We start from the raw sequence: 13,345 nt of genomic DNA, 5'->3' as shown, positions 1-13,345 counted from the left end.
GAACAAAAATAATCGTGATTATGATTTTTATCCATAACTGAGCAGCCCTAAAGTAAGGAGTTACCACAAGACAAACCATTCAAGAGTCACATGGATTTACAGTGGCAAGAAGAAGAAGAAAAAACAATATTCATAAGCACATGGAACATACTACAGTCATCATTTAGTACATGAAAGAACTGAGCTTGAAAACGACAAGGCACATGGAAATAAGCGATGCAAACAATCTTCACCAGCACATAGCTGAAACTGCCCTTCAATAACTGCAGATTGGGAATAAGATGTGTTGTCCAGGCAGTTGTAACCCATGCCCACTTGGCCCATACACAACCCTTATTTCACCCACGAGGGCTGCTCGATTTATCAAATTTTAATCATGATTATGATTTTGGCTCCAGGCGATCTCAAAATTCATGTAATCGAGGAAAAATGATCTTTTGGTGTTTCTGTCCCGAGACGCGCATTTGCAACTCAACTGCTACACCCCCGCGTTTGTGGAGAGTGAAGATTCAGGCCATATTTAACAGAAGAGATGTAAAAAAAAAAAAAAACGTTCAATAAATACTTTTCAATAAATGTATTTTAATAATTTTAAAAAATTAACAGTACACGCAAGTATTAGAGGTGGAATTAAGACAATATATCTAAATTCCATAAAAAGACTACAGTGAAGATTTACGTTTGGATTAGGAACTAATTGTGAATTGTGGAGGCACCGCTGATGCACGTTACGTTTCCAAACGCGTTTTGACTTAGTGTGTTTGCCGTAGTTAACGATCCAAGATGACCGACCCTCTGCGCATGCGCGCTCCAGATCGCGCATGGGTCACGCATCGCGTCTTCAAAGACCTGTTAAAGGACTTGTTTCTTCCATTGATGTGAATTGATTCCCTGTAACATCGCGCAGGTTTGGTTTGTACTCCATTCAGAATAATTACCTCTGGCTTGCTAATTATGTTGTTTGCGACTCTATCTCTTAGCAGAGATCGCCGCCTTCTTTGGGCTGCTCCCGTTAGAGGTCACCACAGTAGATCAGTCGCTTCCACCTCACTCAATTGTCTGTATTTTCCTCTCTCACACCAACCACCTGCATGCTCTCCCTCACGATATCCTTAAACGTTATATCCAGCGGAATCCCTTGTGTTGCCTCGTTTTTGATTTGATATTTCTTATGCAATATTTCACTGTTTATCGCACGCAGGACGGGATAACCTATTCTTGACCGCCCAAAAAGTGTTGAAAGCAAGTTGCAACATGTTTATCGACCACACTTGATAATTTTGAGGTATTTGGGAACATGCATATGAAGGTTAAAAAAATGTGTTTATTGCGGAAAGACATTTGTACATCGTGGATCGCCAAACCTTGAATTGGGATAGACGCAGTGGAACCTGTCAAGACACGATAGTTCACCTTTATCACTCAGTCGCCAACCCCTTGTATTTTATTCATGTTGTACAGTCAGGGATTCTTTATTTATTGGGCAAATCTCAGTCACAATATTTATGCTTGAAAAAAAACAACAACATCAGAAGTTAACTTCACTATATCCCACAGGACTCTGTCCTTGGTCCAATTTTATTTACCATTTACCTCCTTCTGCTTGGTTCGATTTTCCGAAAACACATCAACTTTCATTGCTACGCGGATGACACCCAGCTCTACGTCTCCTCCAAACCCCCTTACACTTTCCCACCCTCCTCCCTCTGTGCATGCCTTCAAGAAATTAAATCCTGGTTCACCTCAAACTTCCTCAAACTCAACTGTGATAAGTCTGAGGTAGTCCTCATTGGTTCCAAATCATCTCTCAACAAACAACCCCGTCTTATGCTCACCATAGACAACTCCTTGGTTTCCCCCTCCCCTCAGGCTAAGAGTCTGGGTGTTGTCGTTGACAGCACCCTATCATTTCGCACCCACATCAATAACGTCATTCGTTCGTCCTACTTCCACATCCGTAACATCAACCGCCTCCGTCCATCACTCACTCCGAACAGCACTGCTATCCTGGTCCACTCCCTCGTTACCTCCCGTCTGGATTATTGCAACTCCATCCTTGTTGTCTTCCCTCACAAACTCCTCCATAAACTGCAATTGGTTCAAAATGCTGCTGCCCGCATCATCGCCAGAACCCCTGTCCATTATCACATCACTCCTGTTCGGCTCCAACTTCACTGGCTTCCTATAAAACACCGCATTAACTATAAAATCCTCCTCTATACATTTAAGGCCATCCATAACCTCGCCCCTTTATACCTGACTGACCTCCACATTAACCGGTCTCTTAGGTCCGCATCTACTATTACCCTCACCGTCCCCCCATTCCGTCTGTCCACTATGGGGGCTAGAGCCTTCACCTGCTCTCCCCCCTGACATTCAAAACATTGACTCCATTTTACAGTTTGCATCCCACTTAAAAACCCACCTCTTTAAGCAAGCATATACTTGAACCCCTCATTCTGCTGCAGATGTTTCCTTGCTTTTAAACTGTTTTTATATTTGAGTGTGTATGTTATTTTATCTTTGAACGGCATCCTTGAGTGCCATGAAAGGCGCCTTACAAATAAAATGTATTATTATTATTATTGTTAGAGAGGCGGAAGAAGCGTTTTTGCGTTGCGCGTCTAATGCCCCAAACGCACCGCTCTGTGATTAAATCGCCTCACCGGAAACGTGAGCAATAAGTTTGGTGTGAATGCATTCAGCATAAGGGGGATTTTAGAAGCACTCCCAAAAACTTTAAAGTTTTACTGCAAATGTACCAATATAGTCAACGCCTACTAAATTATTTTTTAGCGCTTGTGGTATATAGAAACATAATTCCATAAAACATCTTAGTTCTTACACTTGTGGCTTTCACATAAACTTGAGTTTATTTCTATAAACATTCAAGGTAATTTTAAAAAATCTGACCTTTATCCCGTAAGCATTCTTCTTGTCCTCAAGTGCGTTGTCACTTAATTTGAAATTCCTGTGTCTACCATGCTCTAAAAAATTCCCCAAAATTCTACGAGCCTTTACGTGTTAATTCTGATGCATTTATTGCCTACGAGATCGAGAATTCGTCAAGGAAAACGAAAACTATGGCTTAAAAGCTAGAATTGCTTGACAGCGCTCACAGCTCGAGTGGTTGAAATGCGGTAATGCCCTCCTGGCTTAAATGGATCAATGAAGTTGATAGCTTCTTATAAGGTCTGAAATGATGAGTTAATAAAGTAGCAGAAAAAAAACATACCCTAATTTTCGGACTATAAGTCGCTCCGGAGTATAAGTCGCACCAGCCATAAAATGCACAATAAAGTGAAAAAAACAAACCTATATAAGTCGCACCAGAGTAGAAGTCGCACTTTTGGGGCAAATTTATTTGTCAAAATCCAACACCAAAAACAGACATGAACCAGCAAGAACAGGCTAAACGATACGGTATCCTAACGTGACATATACACAAACGAGGAGCTGAGAACGGGCCTGACATAACATTCAGAGTTATTCAAGTAAGTATTACATAAATAACTCGTTTATAAAACCATCTGTGTCACTCCAATTCATTAAATCCATCAATCTTGTTGTATGTAAACAATGCCGCGCGTATGCTCCGCATATGCTGACGTCGGACCCGTTGTAAGTTGCATTTCTAATTATTCCACAGACCCATATAAAAATATATAAAGTATATTTCAAATAACTATCATATTCCAACAATATTACCAAACCATCTGTGTCGCTCCAAATCATTAAATCCATCGATCAAATTCCTCGTTCTTTATGTCAACAACGCCGCGCGTGCGCTCCAGAGATCTAGTATATAACTATATTGTAGCGTTGTACCAGGAAAGACATGGGTTTGGTAAACGGCTCTTTGTTTAACAAAACAAGAGTTCAACGAGCCAACAACTACTGAACTTCCAGCCACGGAGGTGGAAGAGAGCTCCATAGAATAGGAGCGGGCGTGCGTAAAAGACATGTCTGAGCCCCATCCACCGTCCCCGGACAGCCACCCGGCCGAGCGCCGGCCCCCGACTTCCATCCACGGAGGTGGAAGAGAGCTCCATAGAATAGGAGCGTGCGTGCGTAAAAGCCATGTCCGAGCCCCATCCACTGTCCCTGGACAGCCACCTGGCCGAGCGCCGGCCCCCGACTTCCATCCACAGAGGTGAAAGAGAGCTCCCGTCGAGAAGGATCGGGCGTGCGTAAAAGCCATAATAGTTTTTCAAACCTTCTGTGTCACTCCAAATCATTAAATCCTTCAAACTCTTCGTCCTCTGTGTCACTTACAAACAAAGCTGCTAATGATGCTAGTAGTACGTGTGGCCCTTTGTGATCTTCGTCATACCGTGATCGAATCCTTTGCCCTTTATGTAACCAACCGCCGCGCGGCACGGGTGACGTCACTTGCAGTTCAAATGACTAATCCCTTGCTACATCGCGGTTTGTTTATCGCGGTTTCACTACATCGCGGATTTTTGAATTTTGAAAATTTTTGAAAAAAATCACATATAAGTCGACCCCCCCCCCCCCAAACTATGACAAAAACGACTTATAGTCCGAAAATTACGGTACTTCTTCTGTATGTTCTCGCTGACCAATATTTTAAGATCATCATCTGACCCCCATTACATTGAGAAGCGGGATTGAAATGTTTGTTTTAAAGTGTATTTCCAGAGGTCCCACATTGAGGTCTTGCTGGGTAAAGGGAGCGCCTGTTTTATGGTCCACATAGTATTATATGTCCTAGGATGACATGTCAGATGAATCATTCTCAATCAAATAAGGTTTATTAGAGCCCAAGTAGCAATCACTGCAAGGTCCCTATCCTTTTTGCAGGAATTCTTATCCTTTATTTTTTTTTCCGTAGGTACGCATTACAGCCTAAACATTCACAAAAACTCACCATCCTGGTGAAACTTCTGACATTTTGTAGTAATGAATGATTAAAAAAAAAAAACTCTTGAGCACCACGTAGACTGAAACATTAAAAACCAAGAGATACCAGAGATAATTGTTTGACCTCGGCCTACAAAAAAAATGGCTTGGACGTGTAGCACCCCACGACGCACAAAAAAGTCCATTGTAGTGTTGGAATTTATTTCTAAATCAACATAAACTCAAGTTACTAATCCGACTCCAATTTGTGACCTTACCCAACTGCCACTCATCCAACAATATGCACGCTCGTTCTGCAATAGAAAGGTATCAGGAAGCCGGCATTTTCACACACGAGTGGATTTATTCCTAACACACAGATCTTCATACAAGCACCTGGGTCTCGGGTCCCTCTCAATACAGCTCTGTACGCCTCTGTTGCCACCAGCAGACGTACTCTCTATCCGAGTTGCCCAGCCATGAGTTATACTACACAATATGCAAATGGCACAGCAACAAAGGCATTCTGGCATTATTCTATTGGCTATGTGTATACTGCAGTTAACTTTAGCTTGCTCTCATTGGTCTTTCTTCTCCTACAGAATCACTTGCTGGCTCCTCCTCGTTGTAGTTTTCCTTACAGGGTCACCAGTTGTTATCCACCAGCTGCCCCTGGGTTATCTCGTCCTCCTTGCTGCTTCTGGGTTATCTTGTTGAACATTCCATTCTTGCACTCCTTGCACCACACATCTTATTTTGTTCCCCCGTCACACGCTCAGCACTTAACAGTTTCACACTCTCATACACAGGATGTCTAATGAACTACTTTAAGCTCAAACTCTTATGTTCCTTTATTCCCTCTCATGACTTCAGACTACTGAGGTCATCACTTGAATACCTTGTTTTATTGTTAAACACGAGCTAAAAATCAATAGCCATAAGCTAAAAATCAGTAAACAATTAAAAATTAGTAGAAAATTAAAAATCTGTAAAAAAATTTATTCTAGTAGAAAATCAGTAGAAAATTTCATTCCCTCCTCATGGCCTCAGGTCCCTGAGGCCACCTTCACATACTCACATCCCGAACTCCCGGAGTGCCACAGCTTTCTCCGCCTCCTGGGGGTCCTTCTGAGGGATCATCATGTACTGGCCACCCGGAGGGAGTGGCCCCAACGTGCGTTCAATTGTCTTAACAGTTAATGATCTGATACATGGAATACAGCAACATCCGCATAACACCATAATAGCGGCAAACACAGCGATAGAAATCAGTACTGATGCAATCAAGCTTTTGTATTTGCCAAAGACGTTTAACCAGTCAGAGTACCAACTGGTGTCCACACCTGAGTGCTCCTTCATTTTGTTACTTAGCGTGCGCAGACCCTCCAATGCCTTAGTAAGGCGACCGTCAGGAGACGTATTGTTGGGAATCAGAGTACAGCACTGATCCCCAAAAATACCACACACTCCTCCTCTTTCCGCTAACAGTAGCCATAGTCTAAAATGAACAGGAAAAAGCGTTATGAATTTTTGAATGTCCAATCTTGGCCCATTTTTGAGGTCATACTTTTGCACTCTTGTCCTAAAAGATTCATCTGATTGTCTGGAGTTCTGGGTAAACTGGAATTAACTCAGCAACGTTAAAATTGGGTAGAGGAGTCCTTTTCTAAGTCTAGCGTCAGTGATGAAAAAGATTCAGAAGAGGTAGTGACACAGATCGTGCAGAGAGAAGTACTGATATACTTTGCTGAGCACCCACATTCAAAAAAAGGAATGTCCTCTAGCATGGTGGAAAACAAATCAAACTCGATATCCCACTTTGTCTGTGCTGGCTAAGATATTCCTATCTATTCCTGTGACATGTATACCTTCTAAGCACTCATTTTCTTCAGCAAGTATCATAGTCTCAAAGTGAGGGGTCAGTCTGAGTTCAGATTATGGGGATATGCTCTCATTTCTGCTCAGCAATAGTGACCTGCTTTAGAATGTGAAAGATAGTTGGGACTGAAGTTTTTATAGTGTGCTAGCATTATGTTGTTAGAGTAGGTTAATATGGACACCAGAATTTTTATTTATTTATTTTAAACCGAGCTTGAGCTGTCACTTGACAAAAAGGCAAACCACTTTTTCTTTACATACAGTATAAACTTTAATTTAGTCAGGTATTTTATGTTTGCACTTTTAATGGTCATGTAAAGAGCGTTTACAACGTTACAATGTTGGTTGTGCAGTAAAGAATACATCCAAGAGTACAACATTTTGAGTAATGTCTTAATTTTCTAAAAGAAAAAAAAAAGACAAATGCATATTTTATCAGATTATTTGATGTAAATAATCGCTAGATTAGTCGAATACAAATATAATCGACAGCTGCACTCCTAGATGATTTAAGAGAAATGAGCAGCATCTCTGTAGCTAAATTGCCCTGTAAGGTCTATTTCATTTTACCAGTCACCAACATACACACACGACGCGTTCTGAGAAGAAGACTTTTTGTATCCCGTTGTGCGTATCGCGATCGTCTTGGTCCCTTTCTTCTCCACAGTGTGATTCACCGGGATGTTGAAAGTGAGCGGCACCTCGTCCACGTTGGTGATGTGGCTGGGCTGGATGTGTTTGTCGGCAATGCGTTTGCTGCAGTAGGAGCAGAAGATGGCCAGCTTTTCATTATAATCCGCTGGAAGTTGCTGCGCCAACATAGTCCTGGTCCGGATGGAAAAATGGCACCGTTTCATGAAACGAGCGCACCAAGACGGACCTCCTTGAAAATGTTCAATTTTTATTTCTTCTGCTAGCGTTGCTGTTTTTAGTCGAATGGTGACCGTCGAAACATTTCTCCCACTCGTTCTTTGCTCGATGATCCACTGTTCGAGACTTTTCTCTAACTCGGGCCACCTCGCCTTACGTCCGCGGAAACTCAGCTGCGTCGTCTTGACCTGTCGGAGCTCGTCTTCCAGCTTCCTCCACTTGCAAACCATCGATTAGTTGATTTCAAATTCTCTCGCGGCTACTCAATTTCCATGCTCTTCCGCGTAGCTGATGGCCTTCAGTTTGAACTGTGCTTGATACGCGTGTCTCTGCCATTTTTACTGTTGTCATAACAACGATGTGTTGCATGATGCATGTACCCGTTCTTTTATATACAATCCACGCCCACACTTCCCCCTTCAACTTTCTCATGGCATTCTCTACACATCTGGGTGTGGTGAAATTTGTCCTCTGCATTTAACCCATCCCCATGTGATTTTGATCCATCCCCTGGGGGAGAGGGGAGCAGTGAGCAGCAGGGGTGCCCCATTCAGGAATCATTTGGTGATCTAACCCCCCAATTCCAACCCTTAATGCTGAGTGCCAAGCAGGGAGGCAATGGGTTCCATTTTTATATTCTTTGGTATGACCCGGCCGGGGTTTGAACGCACAACCTTCTAGTCTCAGAGCGGACACTCTACTACTAGGCCACTGAGCTGGTCGATTCATAAAGGCATTCATTGTTTCATTAGTTCTTCAAAATGAATGGATAAAATAGTGCTAACTTTTATTCATTTTCCTGATTTAAAAAAAGCATAAACTTGGATAGTTACTGAAAAAGGAACCATCCTCCCTTTAACATATTGACATACTGACACTGTTTTGTACTTTCGTATATCCCAGTTCTTGCCAGTGACATCCCTTGCAAAGGTGGTGACGCTGTTAAAAAGTTGAAATATAAGTATTTTTGCTTTCTTTCTTTAGGTCTATCTGTTATTTACCAATGGACGTCGCAGGAGAGGAAGAACCAGGACTGATAAGGCTCAAATCGATGAAGAAAAAAGTTTTCACCGTGCCCAAAATTGATAGAGTAAGAATGAGGGTATTACGAACATTAGGACTATTCATCCACCCATCCATTTTCTGTACCGCTTTGTCCCCACGGGGGTCGCGGGCATGCTGGAGCCTATCCCAACAGTCATCGGGAAGTAGGCGGGGGACACCCTAAACCGGTTGCCTGCCAATCACAGGGCACACAGAGACGAACAACCATCCGCACTTGCACTCACACCGAGGGGCAATTTGGAGTGCTCAATCGGCCTTCAAGCATGTTTGTGGGAGGAAACCGAAGTGCCCGGAGGAAACCCACGCGGGGTCGGGGAGAACATGCAAACTCCACACAGGGAGAGTGGGAGGTGGAATCGAACCGGCACCCTCCTAACTGTGAGGCGGATGTGCTAACCAGTGCGCCCACCAAGCTGCCTCATTAGGACTATTCTAATAAAAATAATATTTCACAGATCTAGCATAGTATTGATCTGTAACTTTGTGACTCCATGCTGGGTTAATTATTTTGCCATGACCAGCAACATGCCACCTTGTGCTTTGTCATGAATCACGCAAAAACTGCAAGTACAAATCCTGCGCCTGGTAAAGTGGGTTCACTCGTGGCGTAGTCGGTTGAGCATTCACCTTGAGGTGCTACTTTAGTCTTTCGAATAGTGGATTAAAATACATCTTGGTACTGTTTTGTTAGAGATATATATATATATATATATATATATATATATATATATATATATATATATATATATATATATATATATATATAAAAGATGTTTACAATACAATTTGATACGTCTTTAGTGCTTTCACAACCACTACCACGTTTTTGTTATCAACAGTCGAAAAATATTGGTTTTACCGTTGGCAAGGGAAGTTTTTGAGTTAGTTATTACTCATCCAAAGGTACTTTTGATTTATATTGCCGTTCTCTTTAAATTAACATTAGCAGGAGTTGTGGACATGCCAAAATAACCACTGTCATGTTTTTTTCTCAACAGTTGAAAAAATATTGGTTTTACCATTGGCAAGTGTAGTTTTTAAGTTAGTTATTACTCATCCAATGGTACTCTTAATTTACATTGCTTCAAATGTTTTTTTTGTTTTTATTTCAGTTATTTACATTGTTTTCTGTTTTATGTTAAGTACACAAACTTTCCTCTCACCTCCAGTTTGGGAAGTGCAGAAGTGTTCGGGGCTTTGAAAAGCTCAACCGAATAGGGGAAGGAACCTATGGCATCGTCTGTAAGTCAAGTATATACAGCTAAACCTCAATTTTACCTGCTTCGACTCCACGCGACTTTCTGTCTAATGCGGTTTGGTCATGAACCCCAAATTATTATTACTTTAAATGGATGATGTTGTAGAAATTGCAGTGTGAAAAAACAAGAGGCAGTTTCTTTTAAGTACGTGACGGCGTGTTTATTCTTTTTCTCCTTCCGCGTTCCTCAGTAAAATGGCGCTGCAAAACACCTATCTCTCTTAAAGGGACTGCAGTAATAACGTAAAGATTGTACTTTAGCACAATGCAACAAACGTACTGGTAGTAAGCAGAGGCAAGATAAAGACTTGCCTCTGCTTGTACTGTGCTTTAGTACAAGATATGTACTAAAACTAATTGTTTTAGTACATATTTCGCGACTGCAAATTCCTGATACACTTGTATTCATGGCTCTGAATTTTCTTCTCCTTCCAAGACTTTCTAAGTGGCGCGCTTTCGGGGTTAATGCGATTCCCAAATTAAGTACCCCTATCTATGTACACTTAAAATGGAGGTTTAGCTGTATCTTGGAGCAAAATTGCAGTTCCTAATCAAAGCTCACGTGTAAAATAATTTAACATTTTTCCTCCAGACCGTGCTCGTGACACCAAATCTGATGAAATTGTCGCACTGAAGAAAGTTCGAATGGATAAAGAAAAAGATGGTAATTCCTCAGTGTTGTCAGTTCATTTCGCAACACAAAACTGTTTTCAAATTAGTTGTACCGTATTGGCCCGAATATAAGACGATGTTTTTTGCATTGAAATAAAACTGAAAAAGTGGAGGTCGTCTTAACTTCGTACCCATTCGCTTGTGCGCAGCGGTAAGTTAAAGGTTGCTGGTATCGACTGAGTATGTTGCTGTGATCGTGTGCGTCTTTGACACAAAGTGAGTATATATATTTCATTGTTACTACTGTCCACTGTTGTGCCGTTTGTCTGATTGCGGTTTGCTTCGTGTGCGCGCCGTTTGATTGACATCTCCGGCGCGCTCCTTTAAGTTTGCCTCGCATCGTACGAGTAGCTGTTACCCAGCGGCAGGGCGACTAATGGTCACCAGCAAATGTATTTTGTTGTCTCGATGACTTATGTTTGGTGTGTTGCCGAGAGTATTTTATTTATGGTTATTTAGTATCGCGGAACCGTTACGCGCAGTTATGTAATGTGTGCAGTCCACTAGTGTTGTGTGACGTCAGTAGAGCGTTGACTTACGTCCTGTACTTTTGTCTGTTGCAGAACCGCGCGCGCACGCACGCACGCACGCACGCACGCACGCACGCACGCACGCACGCACGCACGCACGCACGCACGCACGCACACACACACACACACACACACACACACACACACACACACACACCATCATCATCGGCGGAAACTCGAAACTTCCTGGTCCTTGTGGGTCTTCAGGTGGGTGAAGAGGCCGATTCTGGACCCAATAACTCTGGTGCAGTGTGGACAGGGGAATGTAGTAGTGGTGGTGGGTTTGGGTTGGGCCTGCTTGGTAGGGGCTCTCCCCTTTCTCTGTCTGCGTTTGTCTTGACCAGCATTGTGGAGGTCAACGTTATATTGAGTGGCACCGTCACGGACAAGGTTTTTCCACATCGTCCTGTCTGTGGCCCTTTCTTCCCAAGTTTTAAGGTTTATGTGGCACTTCTTCAGGTTTGCTTTTATCTTGTCCTTGAACCTCTTCCTCTGACCTTCTGGGACCAGCTTTCCTTCAGCGAGCTGGGAATTAAGGACTTGTTTTGGGAGGCAAGAGTCAAGCATGCGGATTACATGGCCAATCCAACTGAGTTGGTTTTGGGCAATGGTGGCAGTGATGGTAGGCAAGACAGCCTCCTCCAGGACGCTGGTGTTGGTGCGTCGGTCCTCCCAGCTGATCCTGAGGACTTTCCGGAGGCATCTCTGTTGGTAGGTCTCCAATGCCCTTAAGTGCCTGCTGTATGTGGTCCAGGCTTCTGACCCATACAGAAGGGTGGGGAGGACCACTGCTTTGTAGACCAGGATTTTGTTCTTTGCTTGGCGGTCACGATTCTTCAAGACTTGCTTCCTTAGCCTTGAGAAAGCCCCACTGGCACAGCTGAGGTGATGGTTAATTTCATCATCAATGGTGGCTTTAGATGACAGGAGGCTGCCGAGATAAGGGAAGTAGTCCACCTTTTCCAGACAGATGTTATCAATAGAGATGTTTGAGGGGCGGACTGGCGAACAGCAGTTTGGTAGTGGTTGGTGGAGGATTTGGGTCTTTTTTTATATTATAGTCTGTTTGTATGCCTTCGCGAAGGCAAACAGAACACTCTGTAGGACTTCTTCCGAGAGGGCTACAAGGGCATTGTCGTCCGCATACTGCAGCTTCATGGTGGATATGGTGGTGGTTTGCCGTTTGGCCCTGAATCGGTTGATGTTGAGAAGTTGACCATCTGTTCTGTACGTGATTTCGACTCCAAGGGGCAGATGCTTGCTTGTGTGGTGGAGGATAGCAGCGATAAAGATGGAAAATAGTGTTGGAACGATGACGCATCCCTGTTTGACACCTCTGTCAACCTTGAAGGGTTCCGTCTCGTCTCCACTGCCGCTGAGCACTGACATGTTATCATGCAGTAGTCTCAGTACTCTGATGTATTTGTCTGGGCAGCAAATCTTGGATAGAACCAGCCAAAGGGCCTGACGGTTAACTGAATCGAAGGCTTTGGTGAGGTCTATGAAGGCCACGTATAGTGGTTTATTTTGTTCCCGGCATTTTTCTTGCAGTTGTCGAGCAATGAAAACCATGTCTGTGGTGCCTCTGCTTGGGCAAAATACATTCTGAGACTCAGGAAGGATGCTTTCTGACAGGGGGGTGAGTTTGTTGGCCAGAACCCGAGCGAGGGCTTTCCCCATGGTGGAGAGGAGAGAAATGCCACGGTAATTCCGGCAGTCTGCCTTCTTTCTTGAATATGGAGACAATTAAGGCATCTCTGAGCTGCGCAGGGATTTCCTCTTCTTCCCATATTTTGAGAAGCTGGGCATGGATGTGCTTGAGAAGATCAGGTCCTCCTTTCTTCAAGACCTCTGCTGGAATTCCATCGGGCCCAGCAGCCTTGTTGTTCCTCATCTTCCCAATGGCATCCTGCAGCTCGTTCAGGCTGGATAGCTCTCCCATGCTTTCAGCTGTGGGCTGTTGTGGTAGTTGGTCAAGAGCCTCCATCTCAGGTATAGTGTCCCTGTTTAAGAGGTCCTCGTAGTGTTCTTTCCACCTGTTTGCAGTTGCCCTCTTGTCCTTCAGCAGCAGCCGGCCATCCTTAGCGCAAAGGGGGGTTAGGCAGCGATACACCGCTCCTGTGGCATCAAAGAAGCCTCTCGTGTCTCCAGAGTCAGCAAGCTGCGTGATCTCCAGAGCCTTCTTTGTCATTGGTTCTTCAGTTTCCTA

The 13,345-nt window shown here is 43.5% G+C and overlaps 1 protein-coding gene and 1 pseudogene across 3 annotated transcripts in view; one reads left to right on the top strand and one right to left on the bottom strand.

The window, feature by feature from the left end:
- The first annotated feature begins 765 nt into the window (after nt 1–765).
- The window catches only part of cdk10 (cyclin dependent kinase 10), a 68,231-nt gene continuing 55,651 nt past the window's right edge, over nt 766–13,345 (top strand). For 2 of the 3 annotated variants that reach the window (XM_085913539.1, XM_085913537.1), the window contains exons 1-4: nt 774–907; nt 8,596–8,701; nt 9,846–9,918; nt 10,527–10,598. In XM_085913539.1, the coding sequence (XP_085769665.1) occupies nt 8,615–8,701; nt 9,846–9,918; nt 10,527–10,598 (232 nt within the window). In that variant the 5' untranslated portion in view covers nt 774–907; nt 8,596–8,614. Of the gene's footprint in view, nt 913–8,595; nt 8,702–9,845; nt 9,919–10,526; nt 10,599–13,345 lie in introns of all 3 variants that reach the window. The other variant, XM_085913538.1, reaches the window with a different exon arrangement.
- LOC147056203 (uncharacterized) overlaps nt 11,949–13,345 on the bottom strand; it is a 2,408-nt pseudogene continuing 1,011 nt past the window's right edge.

This window comes from Syngnathus leptorhynchus, chromosome 6 (genome assembly GCF_054491065.1).
Source record: "Syngnathus leptorhynchus isolate UIUO chromosome 6, UIUO_Slep, whole genome shotgun sequence".
In the NCBI taxonomy this organism is placed as follows: domain Eukaryota; kingdom Metazoa; phylum Chordata; class Actinopteri; order Syngnathiformes; family Syngnathidae; genus Syngnathus; species Syngnathus leptorhynchus.
Note: the sequence above shows the minus strand (reverse complement) of the source record. Positions and strands in the feature narration are given on the sequence as shown.